The 13,543-nt window shown below is 39.5% G+C and overlaps 1 protein-coding gene across 1 annotated transcript in view; it reads left to right on the forward strand.

The window, feature by feature from the left end:
* The window catches only part of INO80 (INO80 complex ATPase subunit), a 43,822-nt gene that overhangs the window by 9,615 nt on the left and 20,664 nt on the right, over positions 1-13,543 (forward strand). The window contains exons 8-16 of the mRNA XM_053474508.1: positions 212-265; positions 2,747-2,950; positions 4,121-4,313; positions 4,901-4,968; positions 6,481-6,690; positions 9,477-9,557; positions 9,840-9,935; positions 11,104-11,163; positions 12,350-12,492. Of these exons, the coding sequence (XP_053330483.1) occupies positions 212-265; positions 2,747-2,950; positions 4,121-4,313; positions 4,901-4,968; positions 6,481-6,690; positions 9,477-9,557; positions 9,840-9,935; positions 11,104-11,163; positions 12,350-12,492 (1,109 nt within the window). The remainder of the gene's footprint in view (positions 1-211; positions 266-2,746; positions 2,951-4,120; positions 4,314-4,900; positions 4,969-6,480; positions 6,691-9,476; positions 9,558-9,839; positions 9,936-11,103; positions 11,164-12,349; positions 12,493-13,543) is intronic.

Raw genomic sequence — 13,543 nt, forward strand, 5'->3', positions numbered from 1 at the left:
CACAAACGGTGACTGTTTACCCTGCCAAATCTGCCCCAGTCCACTGTAAGTGCCATTATTGTAATGTGAAAGCATCTCGGCCACAAAGCAGTAGACCATGCATACTCACAGAAAGGGGCCGCTGAGCGGTGTAGCATGTAATAACTTAGTCTGATATCTCTTGTGCACACCCCATTAATTATTATTATTTTTTTTATTATTTTTTTTTTAGGCTTACAAGCAAAAAGTTTCAGCCCGCAACATGCTGCTTACAAATAACAAAAAGGTAAACTTTGTTTCATAAAACCTTTCTTGACAACAGGCCAGGGTTTTGTCTAGGGCTGCAACAACTAATCGATAAAATCGATAATAATCGATAATGAAATTCGTTGGCAACGAATTTCATTATCGATTAGTTGAATCGATTATTATCGATTATAAAATGAGGGTTTTTTCAGAGCAAACGCTCTGAAAAATCCCCCTCATTATATAATCTGTTTCAGTGGCTCACCGTCTCACAGCAGCAGCTCCTACTTACTCCCCCTCCCTGTAATCACTGTGACAACTGGCCCCGCCCCTTCCTTCTCCAGGCCAGAACCACATGGCTGTGACACTCATCTAACTGTAAGTATATGTGTATATATATATATATATATATATATATATATATATATATATATATATATGTATATATACATATGTGTATATATACATATGTGTATATATACATATGTGTATATATACATATGTGTATATATATATGTGTATATATACATATGTGTATATATATATATGTATATATACATATGTGTATATATATATATGTGTATATATATATATGTATATATACATATGTGTATATATACATGTGTATATATACATATGTGTATATATACATATGTGTATATATACATATGTGTGTATATATATATATATGTATGTATATATATATATATATATGTATGTATATGTATATATATGTATATGTATATTTGGGCTACTGAAAGTTAGGGGAGGTGGGGGTTAATTTAGGGGCAGTTATGGTTAGTGGGGTGTTTAGGGTTAATTTAGGGGCAGTTATGGTTAATTGGGTGTTTAGGGTTAATTTAGGGGCAGTTATGTTAATGGGGTGTTTAGGGTTAATTTAGGAGCAGCTGTGGTTAATGGGGTGTTTGGGGTTAATTTGAGGCAGTTGTGGTTAATGGTGTGTTTAGGGTTAATTTAGGGGATGCTGTGGTTGATGGGGTCTTTAGGGTTAATTTAGGGGATGCTGTGGTTAAGGGGGTGTTAAGGGTTAATTTAGGGGCAGTTATGGTTAATGGGGAGTTTAGGGTTAATTTAGGGGAATCTAAATCCTGGGGGCAGTGAAGTGACATATCTGGGGGTATAAGGCATATACAGTATATAAGGCATATGTGGGGAGGGCAGTGTGGCATGTCTGGGGAGGACGGAGTGGTGTATCAGGGTGTATAAGGCATATCTGGGGGTAGAGAAGTGGCATGTCTGGGAGGCAGGGTGGCATGTCTGGGGAGGATGGAGTGGGGTATCAGGGGATATAAGGCGTATCAGGCACAGTGGCAGATGTGGGAGGCAGCGTGGAGTGGCAGATGTGGGAGGCAGCGTGGAGTGGCAGATGTGGGAGGCAGCGTGGCATATGTGGGAGGCATTGTGGAGTGGCAGATGTGGGAGGCAGCATGGCGTGGCATATGTGGGGAGGGCAGGGTGGCATGTCTGGGGAGGATGGAGTGGTGTTTCAGGGGGTATAAGGCGTATCAGGCACAGTGGCATGTGGGGGGTTGAGTGGAGTGGCAGATGTGGGAGGCAGCGTGGCGTGGCAGATGTGGGAGGCAGCGTGTAGTGGCAGATGTGGGAGGCAGCGTGGTGTGGTATATGTGGGAGGCAGCGTGGAGTGCTGTGGTAGGCAGCGTGGCATATGTGGGGGGGCAGCATGGCATGTCTGGGAGGCAGCGTAGCAAGCCTGGGCTCAAATGTGCATATATTGGGGGGCTGGTTGGGAAATAAAGACAAGAAATGTATTATCAAAGTTTTTTTATTCTGCTGTTTGTATTTAACATCATTTGTTTAGTAAATTATTTTAAATAAATGAAAAATTTACATTCATTTTTTTTATCCGATTAATCGAGTAATCGAAAAAATAATCGGCCAACTAATCGATTATTAAAATAATCGTTAGTTGCAGCCCTAGTTTTGTCTTATTGATTGATTTATGTGCACTGCGAAGTTCGAGGCTTCCATTTAAAAGGAACCAACATGTCCAACTTCTTCATGATCAAGTTATTATCGAGTAGGTTACTTTTCTGTCTGGTTTTTGTCGAATGCTGTTTGTTTTTTGTTTTTTTTTGGACCAAGTGAAGGAAATACTTTTATGTTTAGTTGTCTTCTGTGTGATGTTCCCTTAAGAAAGCACAGGTGTGTTCCATGCAGCGTACAATGAAACAAGTAATAGTTTAGAAAAGAAGTAGTAATATGAGCATCAATGCACTTACCTTACTTTTTTTGGACCTCATGTTTCCTCTTCAGGTGGAATTCATATTTTTCTGTCTTGGTCCCAAAAATATCAAAGGTTTAATACAAAATCCTGATGAGTTCTGGTGCCTTTAAGCGTAAAGGGGCAGTCCCAATTGGCCCTACATGGTGGAACCTATTTAATTAAACTTATTAGTCATTTATCGGTACTGCCATTTAAAGGGTGGCTTCAAAAAGTTAGTTCCTAAGTCTTGAATTTTTCTTTTTGTTTTCTTTTAAGCTGGCGCACCAGTGCATGAGGGAGGTACGTAGAGCTGCCATTCAGGCTCAGAAAAACTGTAAGGAGACCCTGCCACGTGCACGTAGGCTGACCAAGGAAATGTCCCTGTACTGGAAAAAGTATGACAAAGTGGAGAAAGAGCATCGTAAACGAGCAGAGAAAGAGGCCTTGGAGCAACGTAAGCTTGATGAAGAAATGCGAGAGGTAGGCTGCTAGTTTAGTGTTAATCACTTGGATTTCCATCAACAATCCCGGTACTAAAAAGCATTACATTGTAAAGCTTAATGAATACATAACTGGAAGGAAAGTTTATTTTTTGGTTATCTCCCTGCCCACTCTATATTACCTACTCCTCTTGAGTTTCAATTAGCTCAGTTAGTGTAGCTAATCCTTTGACAGAAGTGTTACATTGTTATTTTCAGTATATGCACCAATTGACACTGTGCTTAGCAGATTGCCTGGGGGCAACTAATGTATTTTCCATTTTTGGAATTCTTTATATAGGGCATGCCAATAACAAAAGTTATGGTTGGTAAAGGTGATGGAAAACCCTTCCACTTAAAATTAAGGGGCTAGTAGAAGCATTGCTAAACACTAATGTACAAAACACCATGTATACATACATTTTAAAACTCGTTTTAATCTTTTTTTTCAACTACTTTGAGCATGCCAAGCACGTCACACAAAAATGTTCATTGAATGACCAGCGACATGTCAGGGCATTAAACAAGCTTACAAAATGATCTACGGTCCGTTTCTTCGCTTTAACGGTGTTGCTGTAATGCCTCAATGTTGAGGCATTCAGAAACGCTGAGATCGGCATCAGGGTCTGTGTCTGATCCCTCCCTGTGTGCGCCATACACTTTATGGACACTCTTTTTAACCCCTTCGAGACCAGGACGTACCTGGTACACCATGGTTACATGGTAGCTGCAGACCAGGATGTACCAGGTATGTCATCTCAAAAAAAAATGCCCCCACGTTAAAATTTTTACAAATAGTATGCTGGTTTTGTTTTTTGAAAAACCGTTCTAGTTTTTGCATAATCTTTTCAGAGCATATTACCAACTTGTATGTTGTCTAGCTCTGTTATCCTAGCTAAATCTCCTTGGCACACCTGACTGTGGTAAACAATAGAATGGCTATGGAGAAACTAGCTCAATCTGGTGCCTGAACAGAGAGAGTCGCCGAAAAATTACATGACCAACAACAATGGCAACCACCAGGTCTGAAAATAGTGTATTGGAACAAAATGAGATGAAACCAGGTTTTTGTCAATGCTTACTAACTCTAATAAGGACCTGCAAGCAGAAATTGCATGTCCATTCAACTTTCAACCTTCGGTGAATAACTACCTTTCTTTGGTTCCGCCAGGCTAAAAGGCAGCAAAGGAAATTAAACTTCTTGATAACGCAGACGGAGTTATACGCTCACTTTGTCAGCCGCAAGGGAGACTCTGGGTCGGACAACATACAAGAAGAAATCCTAAGCAAGTTGGATGATGGTTCACCTCAAAGGCAGAGTGGCAAATCTGGAGTCTCCATGGGGATCACCCAGGAAGATTATGGTACAAGGATTTCAATGTCCCTCATGATACTTTTTTGCTGTTCCCTGGTGCTTAAGGTACAGCGTGGAAGAAATTTAGGTGCCCCACATACTGTGCTGAATTCCACATTTTTGTAATTAAATGCATAATAGGGAAACATACTTGTAAAGAAATATTTGTGATTATGGAGGAAAAAAAGTATATTCCAGAATTCTAGCAACTGACTCCACATGGCGTATTATAATGATGGCTGGGTCGGAGTAGAATGGAGGAGGAGGGGGTAGGAATGAGGATTGGTAGTGAGTCTGAGCAGAGACATGCTGGGGGATGCAGGTATGAGTGGAAAGGGAAGGAAAGGGCTGTAACGATAAGAGGGTGAACTCAAGGACAATAATATAGATTATACTGAAGGCCTTTGTGCAGAGTACAATTCATTGTCAGAGAAATCCGTCATGATTAGTAACAAATGGAGTACTAGCAATATGTACGTACATACATACATACACACACTTGGTACTCCAGGAGAGGAAAATTTTGAATAAAAGATTTCGCCTTTGCAGAGGTATCAAATTTTATTTAAAACAAAAACAACTTTTTTTTGTCTTCAGACAGTGAATATTTTAAGTCTCGGGCCCTAAAGAATGCAGAAGACGCCTATAGGATACACCAGGCGCAGGTGAGAGATCAACTTTATAAATACTGTAGTGCATGTGGACCTTTTACTGATGAATGAAAGGGGAGAACACTGTATGTTACGTTATTCTTTCTGTACCGCCACCATAAATTCAAAAGTATTGTAGATGACAGTCCTCTAGATGCTGTATAATATCATAAGTGTACTAGACATCTAGGTAGAAAATACCCAAAGATAAAAGTATGATTCTTTGCGCCTATGGTGTGCCTGCTTTTGTGAAGAACAACTACAGTAACCAAATGTAACCTTCTGGTTGAGTTTTGTGCTTGTCGCCCTCCACAAGTGCTCACTCACCCTTTTTTTTAATGTACATTGTGTTTACAATTATTAAGTAAGTGAGTATTTTGACCAAATAATATTTTTTTGCATATTTTCCGACCCCAAGCTGTATAAACTTGAATGCTTATTTTATTTAAGCATATCAGGTGATGTATATTTGTGTAATGAGGGAGGGTGTGGCCTAAAAAGATGAACACCCTCTCTCCAGGTGTGCATGATTATTGGGCAGCTTCATTTTCTCAGGCAAAATGGGCATATCGGGAGATTTAGCTGACTCTGAAAGGTGAAAAACTGTAAAAAGTCTTTCAGAGGGATGCAGCTGTTAACTGGCAGTGATTTGAGAAGAATCAAACCTGAAGCTACCAGGAACCCATTATCCTCCAGTTCTATCATATTCCAGAACTCCAACCTACCTGGAGTGTCCAGAAATACAAGATGTTCAGTGCTCAGAGATATGGTCACGGTACGGAAGGCTGAAACCTGACCATCGCTGAGCAAGACACATAAGTTGAAACTTCGAGACTGGGCCAAGAAATATCTGAATGGTCTGATGAGATGAGTGATGGTCCAGATGGATGGGCCCGTGGCTGCATCAGTAATGGGACAACCTCTGCATGGGGGTATCACTGTAGTCAGGAGATGTTACTGAAAACAAATATTGGCGTGTTATTTCACAGTGACATATACCAGGAGCAGTAATTTCATACCTGAAGTATAGTGTGTCCCAAATAGCACATGGGACAGAATTACCTGATTCAGGAAAAAATGGTTTCGAAATAGGGCTATAATTACAAGTAATGATTTGCTATTACTTGCAAAAACAAACATAAAAACACTGGGTATTTCTAAACTCAGGACAAATAGTAGAATCTATTTAGCTGTTTTTTTCATAAGATTAAGCAACGGTTTTTTGGTTTTTTTTCTAGCCATTCTTTTGTGGAGTGTACGGCTTAAAGTGGTCCTATGGACAGATACTCCAATCTACATTTTAATTATGTGACTTCTAAAGGCACTAGATCTTATTTAAGGGTTTCATAGTAAAGGGGGTGGATACATATGCACGCAGGACTTTTCCATTTTTTGGCTTCACCAATTTGGGCTTTAATTCCAGGCTCTAAAACAACAAAATAGGTAAAAAAAAAAAAAGTGAGTTGAATACTTTTGCAAGGCACTGTATAACTGTTCTGGTCATTTTTCTATGTAACTTTATTCCAGACAAGATCGTTTGATGAAGATTCCAAGGAGAGTCGGGTAGCTGCTCTGCGGGCAGCCAACCAGTCTGAGTGTGGCTTTGGAGAGAGTTACAGCCTCGCTAATCCTTCGATAAGAGCAGGAGAGGATATTCCACAGCCAACAATATTTAATGGCAAACTCAAAGGTTACCAGCTTAAAGGCATGAATTGGCTTGCAAATCTGTATGAACAGGTGAGAAGACTTTTGTTTATTAAGCTGTGTGATGCATCCATTAAATGTAGGGCCATTTAAAAAATACATCAAACTTGCTGTAGGGTATAGTGGAATAAATGTTGTATTAAAATAGGAAATCTTTTGAAATCAAAGGGCCAAGACATTTTTATCTCTGAGGCAGGGCTAGCTTTTGTAGTGTTGCTATAGTTAATCTGTGACAACCTTGCTAACAGTTTATGCCTTACTTGGCAAACCATGTACACATTTTTCCTCCGTTATTCTCCCGTATTTAACAAAACCTTAGTAAATTTATACAGTAGATGAGTGTATATGTTCATGTAGATTGCACATACAAAGATCATGTAGGCTACAGTACACAATACAACACAGCAGTAAGAGTGTACTTAGTTTTTTTCACACATGGCTTCTTCATTTTGGCTTTATTTTTGTTAAATAAATCATTACACGGTAAAATGATTGTGTTGTTCATCTGAGGTTGTGTTTACCTAAATTTTAGACCAGCTAAGGAACAGTTGATTGTAATATCATTCAACTAGTGTACTTTCCTTTTAATATGACTGTATGTGTGTTTATGGGCAGGCATGTGCAAGGGCATTATATGTGTATATGCGTGAGTATTGGCAGGCATTTGTAAGGGCAGTGTATGTGTGTGTAGGCAGGTATATGTAAGTGACCCATAGGGCCCATAATGTCAATATTTTGTGTGGCCACCATTATTTTCCAGCACTGCCTTTACCTTCTAAGGCCTGGAGTTCACCAGAGCTTCACAGGTTGCCACTGGAGTCCTCTTCCACTCCTCCATAACAACATCACAGAGCTGATGGATGTTAGAGACCTTCCGTTTCAGGATGCTCAATAGAATTTAGGTCTGGAGACATGCTTGGCCAGTCCATCACCTTTACCCTCAGCTTCTTTAGCAAGGCAGTGGTCTTTTGGAGGTGTGTTTGGGGTAGTTATCATACTGCCCTGTGGTCCAGTCTCCAAAAGGGAGAGGGATAATGCTTTGCTTTAGTATGTCACAGTACATGTTGGCAATCATGGTTCCCTCAATGAACTGTAGCACTCATGCAGGCTCAGACCGTGACACTCCCACCACCATGCTTGACTATAGGCAATACACACTTGTCTTTGTATTCCTCACCTAGTTGCCGCCACACACACGCTTGATGTCATCTGAGCCAAATAAGTTTATCTTGGTCTCATCAGACCACAGGACATGGTTCCAGTAATCCATTTCCTTAGTCTGCTTGTCTTCAGCAAAATGTATGCGGGCTTTCTTGTGCTTCATCTTTAGAATAGGCTTCTTCCTAGGACGACAGCCATGCAGACCAATTTGATGCAGTGTGCGGCGTATGGTCTAAGCACCGACAGGCTGACCCCCCCACCCCTTCAATCTCTGCAGCAATGCTGGCAGCACTCATACGTCTATTTCCCAAAGACGACCTCTGGATATGACGCTGAGCACGTGCACTCAACTTTTTTGGTCGCCCGTGGCAAGGCCTGTTATGAGTGGAACCTGTCCTGTGAAACAGCTGTATGGTCTTGCCCACCGTGCAGCAGCTCAGTTTCAGGGCCTTGGCAATTTTCTTATAGCCTCGGCCAGCTTTATGTAGTGCAATAATTCTTTTTTTCAGATCCTCAGAGAGTTCTTTACCATGAGTTGCCATGTTGAAGAAGAGTGTGAGAGCGATAACCCCAAATTTAACACACCTGCTCCCTATTCACACCTGAGACCTTGTAACACTAACGAGTCACATGTTGCCAAGGTTTAGACATTAATGGCTGTGTTGAGTTATTTTGAGGGCACAGCAAATTTACACTGTTAAATATAATCTCACTCACTACTTTACATTATAGCATAGTGTCATTTCAGTTTTCTCGCAAGAAATGGTTTTTCAAATATTTACAAAAATGTGAGGGGTGTACTCACTTTTGTGAGGTAATGTATATGTATGTATGCATATATGTATGTATGTGTATGTATATATGTATGTATGTTATGAGCATGGATGCCTGTGTAAAAGTGTTTGTGAGTATGGATGTGTTAGTGGTGTCCGAGGGAGTGTTTGTGTTGGAATGAATGTGTGTGTATGTGTTAATGAGTAAAAATGAGTGTCTGAGCATGTGTAAGTGTGTTTACTTATATGTGCAGGAATGTATGTTGAGGGGGGTGCAATGGGCAATGAAGGCACAAACAAGTTCTTTGGGGGCATTGGTGGTATAGACCAGCTGTTTGTGGCAAAAATAGCACCGTTAAACTGTTCAGGGTTACTGACAAACTGGGGGCAAAGGTGGCACAGGGGTTAGGATAATCTGCTTGTGACAAAGGCGGCTCTCTCAAGATGTTTAGGGCAAAGGTGTTCCTGAACCTCCTCGAATACCAGTTTGCACTTACAAGGTTCACAGAGAGTAGAAAGTACAGACTGTCTAAACAACCAGATTTTGGCATGGATGCATAGGGTCGTAGTTGACACAGAAGGAAAAGGAAAGTACAAAGCCACAATAGACAGATAAAAGTATACTGTTTCTTGAAAATTCGGTTTTGAAATGGAATGTTGTGCACTGTTTGGGGCAATTTTATACTGGTAGAGGAAAAGGAGGTTAAGGTGCTTGGGATGGAATAGAGCTCTAAAATTATGAAGCCGCTATACTTATGTGTCGTTTTTTTTTTCTTTTTTTTTTTCTTTTTCTGGAAGACTGACCTTGAGCAATGTGAGAAAAAAAGGTGATGGTTGTAGCAATTGCGGATATTATCGTGCTCATTTTGTTTTCTTTATTCATAGGGTATAAACGGTATCTTGGCTGATGAGATGGGCTTGGGCAAAACTGTTCAAAGTATTGCCCTCCTGGCACACCTTGCAGAGGTAAACCTACCCTTTAAAAAAATTCTTCACTGTAACACACATTAGGAAACATCCATTATGCATGAATTTTGATCTGTGATAACGGGAAACATCTGAATGCTTGTGTATTTCACCAAATATTAATTGCTCTTCTAAAACCGGGTTAGCCTTTGTACACTTCTACATTTTAATCACATTAGACTTAAAAATTGCCTTGTTTTTGTGATCTGAAGTGAAGACATTTTTATTACTTTTATTATGGTTCGGAACGAGTATGTGCGAAAATGTATTTCTATATTTCAGAGAGAAAATATATGGGGGCCCTTCCTAATTATTTCACCTGCCTCAACATTGAACAACTGGCATCAAGAGTTTTCAAGATTTGTACCAAAGTTCAAGGTATGGAAATGTGGTATCAACTTTCTGAATATTTTATACAGTTGTATGTAGGGCTGCAACTAACAATTATTTTCATAATCGATTAGTTCGCCGATTATTTTTGGACCCCCTTTTGGCTTTAGAACTGCCTTCATTGTTCGTGGCATACTTTCTACAAGGTGCTGGAAACCTTCAGAGATTTTGGTCCATATGGACATGATGGCATCACACAGTTGCTACACATCCATGATGTCCCCCTCGCCAATACACCACCAGCCTGAACCGTTGATACAAGGCAGGATGAATCCATGCCTTCATGTTGTTTACGCAGTCTGACCCTGTCATCTGAATGTCTCAGCTGGAATTGAGACTCCTTAGACCAGGCAACGTTCTTCCGGTCTTCCATTGTTCAATTTTCTTGAGCCTGTGGGAATTGTAGCCTCGGTTTCCTGTTCTCAGCTCACAGGAGTGGCACCCGGTGCGGTAATCTGCCGCTGTAGCCATCTGCTTCAAGGTTCGACGTGTGGTGCTTTCAGAGATAGTATTCTGCACAACTTGGTTGTAACGAGAGGTTATTGGAGTTACTGTTGCCTTTCTGTCATCTCGAACCAGTCTGCCCATTCTGACATCAGCAAGGCATTTTTGTCCACGCAACTGCCGCTCATCGGATGTTTTCTCTTTTTTAGGCTATTCTCTGTAAACCCTAGAGATTGGCACCAACAACCATGCCATATTCAAAGTCACTTAAATCCCCTTTCTTTCACATTCTGATGCTCAGCTTGAACCTTAGCACATCGTCTTGACCATGTCTACATGCCTAAATGCATTGAGTTTCTGCCATGTGATTGGCTGATTAGCTATATGAGTTGACAAGCAATTGAACAGGTGTATCTAATAAAGTGACCGGTGGGTGTATATGCATTTATGGCTTACCAATCAGTAAATCAGTTATTTTGGTATTTAAATTAGGAGGGGATTTGTCTGTACAATTTCCTGTCTCTTCCTGGCTGAGTATATCGAAGCATACATACGTACACTTTAGAACCCTGCTCATGAAAGTAGGGCAAGCCTAAATAATAAAAACATTGTACTCTTTTACTAAATGTGCTGGTGTTTTATAAATATAATGTAAAGCAATATTTACCAAATGGTCCTCAAATTTGAATGTTTCATTTTTTCCTATTTCAAGGTCCTACCTTATTGGGGCAACCCTCATGAAAGGAAAGTAATCAGAAAGTTTTGGGGCCAGGTAGGTTATCTGATGTCAATTTGTTCCAGACTTTTAACCAACTATTAAGAATTATTTTGTTTATGGTAATGGTAGTTTGTTCAATCACATTTGAGCACCTTTAAATGGCTATGCATGAAATTAAACCTGAAGGTCCGTACTTTGATCACATCTCGATTGCTTCCTTTCATATCAGTTGTGGTAGTGTACAGTTTTGCAAATTGTGTTAATGTCCAATGCTCGACTGTATTTAGATTAGGAAAAAGTATCTTAGATACTTGTGCAATGGTTGTGCTCTCAATACCATTAAAATGGGCGGTATAGTTAGAGCATACACAGTACCTCAACCTCTCACCTCGCTACAAGCCACCCTCAACTGCTTTACTCCAGTTACCCCTACTAAAGTTTCTGAGGTTCTTTCCTTCTCCCACCTTATCACCTACCCCCTTGACCCTGTACCTTTAAATCTCTTATCACCCCTTTTTGGTTGTCCCTACCCCAACCCTAACCAATATCTTTAATATCTCTCTTTCCTCTGGTATATTCCCATCCTCATTTAAACATGCTAATATCTCACCCGTCCTAAAGAAACCCTCACATGATTCCAAATCCCTGTCAAATGGCCATCCAGTTTAACTTCTCCCCCTGGCATCCAAACTGCTGGAACGATGAACTTACCAATTAACTACATTTCTTGCCACAAACATTCTGCTTGCCCTCTACAATCTGTTTTTTTTTTTTTTTTTTTTTTGTTATTGGGAGAAATTTTTGTTTGAGGGAAAGGGGCTTGTTGGTGCACCGTATCTGATCCCCTGCGTGGAAGCAGGCATCAAAAAGTGTGCTACACGACTGACAAGCTTCAGGCATGTTTTTTTTTTGCGTTGATGGTGTGCTTACAAGCAGCCATATTAGGTTGACTACACCATATAATCATTGCTGCCGTAAGGGGGCAATTGGATTTTTTTTTTTTACATCTCCTGTGCCAGTATCCATCTCGTAGCGCTCTACAGAAACATGCACGTTGCTGTTGAAGATATGAGATTCCATGTCATTACACGTTTTATGGCACAATTATAAATGACAACATGGCTGCTGTCCAAAGTTGCGGAGGCATTTTATAATTAACTCATTATAAAGCCAGTGATTATATTTGGCACTCACTATATGTAGTGTTATAGGTATGAAATCTATTTTTTCTGTTTTGCAGAAGACATTGTATACGCAGGAAGCTCCTTTCCATGTGGTTATCACTAGCTACCAGTTAGTGGTGCAAGATGTCAAATACTTCCAGAGGGTAAAATGGCAATATATGGTGCTAGATGAAGCTCAGGCTCTAAAGAGTAGTTCAAGGTAAGTGACATTTCTGCAATTCTATAAAATCATCACTAAACTAATTTCTATTTATGTGTTAGAAAGATTACAAGCTGTTTTTAGTTGGCATCATTTTTCTTCCCCTATCCTGGGTAATACATGATGATAGAAGACATTACATTTGAGTTTGGGATTTTATGAGTGTGACAGGAGATGGGAAGGTCTGGGGAAAAAAGGAAAAATTGGGGATTTTTTTTCCCAAAGCCATTTTTTGTTGATTTCCGGAAAAAATGAAACAAAACGGAGTGTGGAATATCTTCTTCTTTTACAATTATAAATACGTTTATATGTTTATAAAATGGCGTTCAAACTATATTACATGAAGACCTGTATGAAAGATGCACAAATAATAAGGATTAGAGGAGATCTTTTTTTTTTTTTTTTTGTGTCTTTGGTTTCTTCATTTATTTTGTTGCATTTGAGGGAAAGGGGGGGTTACTTGTTCTCATGTATAGCTGAAATGTTCTTAATCTATACAGACCTTGTTGTTCCATTTACAAGAAAGAAAATAGTTTTAAAAAGCAAATTTAGCTTATTATTTCCTGAATAAGCTGTACTTTTATTTCAAGCATGACACTTTTACATACAGTGCATTTCATGTTCCCAGTGTTACAAAATAATTTAAAATTTGTAATTTAAAACTACTCCACACTGCATTTTTTGTTCTATTCTTCTGATTTTTTTTCCATGTTTTCCTGGAAAAAATGTTTGTTTTTTCCAATGTCTTCTGGAAATTTTACATCTCCAAGTGTGACTGTTGTAATGAAAGCACAGTAACGAACAGTTTTGTTTGTGTATGAAAATACTGTCATTTTAAGTACATCAGAGGAAAATGCTTACATTGTGGGCAAGTCTCATGAAAAACAGATAAAATACAAAGTTGTATAAAGTAATGCATGTCAGGTAACCTGCTTTTATCTCATTTTGCTCTAATAAACTTCCTTTATATGGAGACATGGAGGCTGCTATTTTTGCTAGTTATAGGATATTTTGTGTGACTTTTCCTACTCATTCATGACACTGAGCTGTT

Source organism: Spea bombifrons, chromosome 9, assembly GCF_027358695.1.
Source record: "Spea bombifrons isolate aSpeBom1 chromosome 9, aSpeBom1.2.pri, whole genome shotgun sequence".
NCBI lineage: Eukaryota > Metazoa > Chordata > Amphibia > Anura > Pelobatidae > Spea > Spea bombifrons.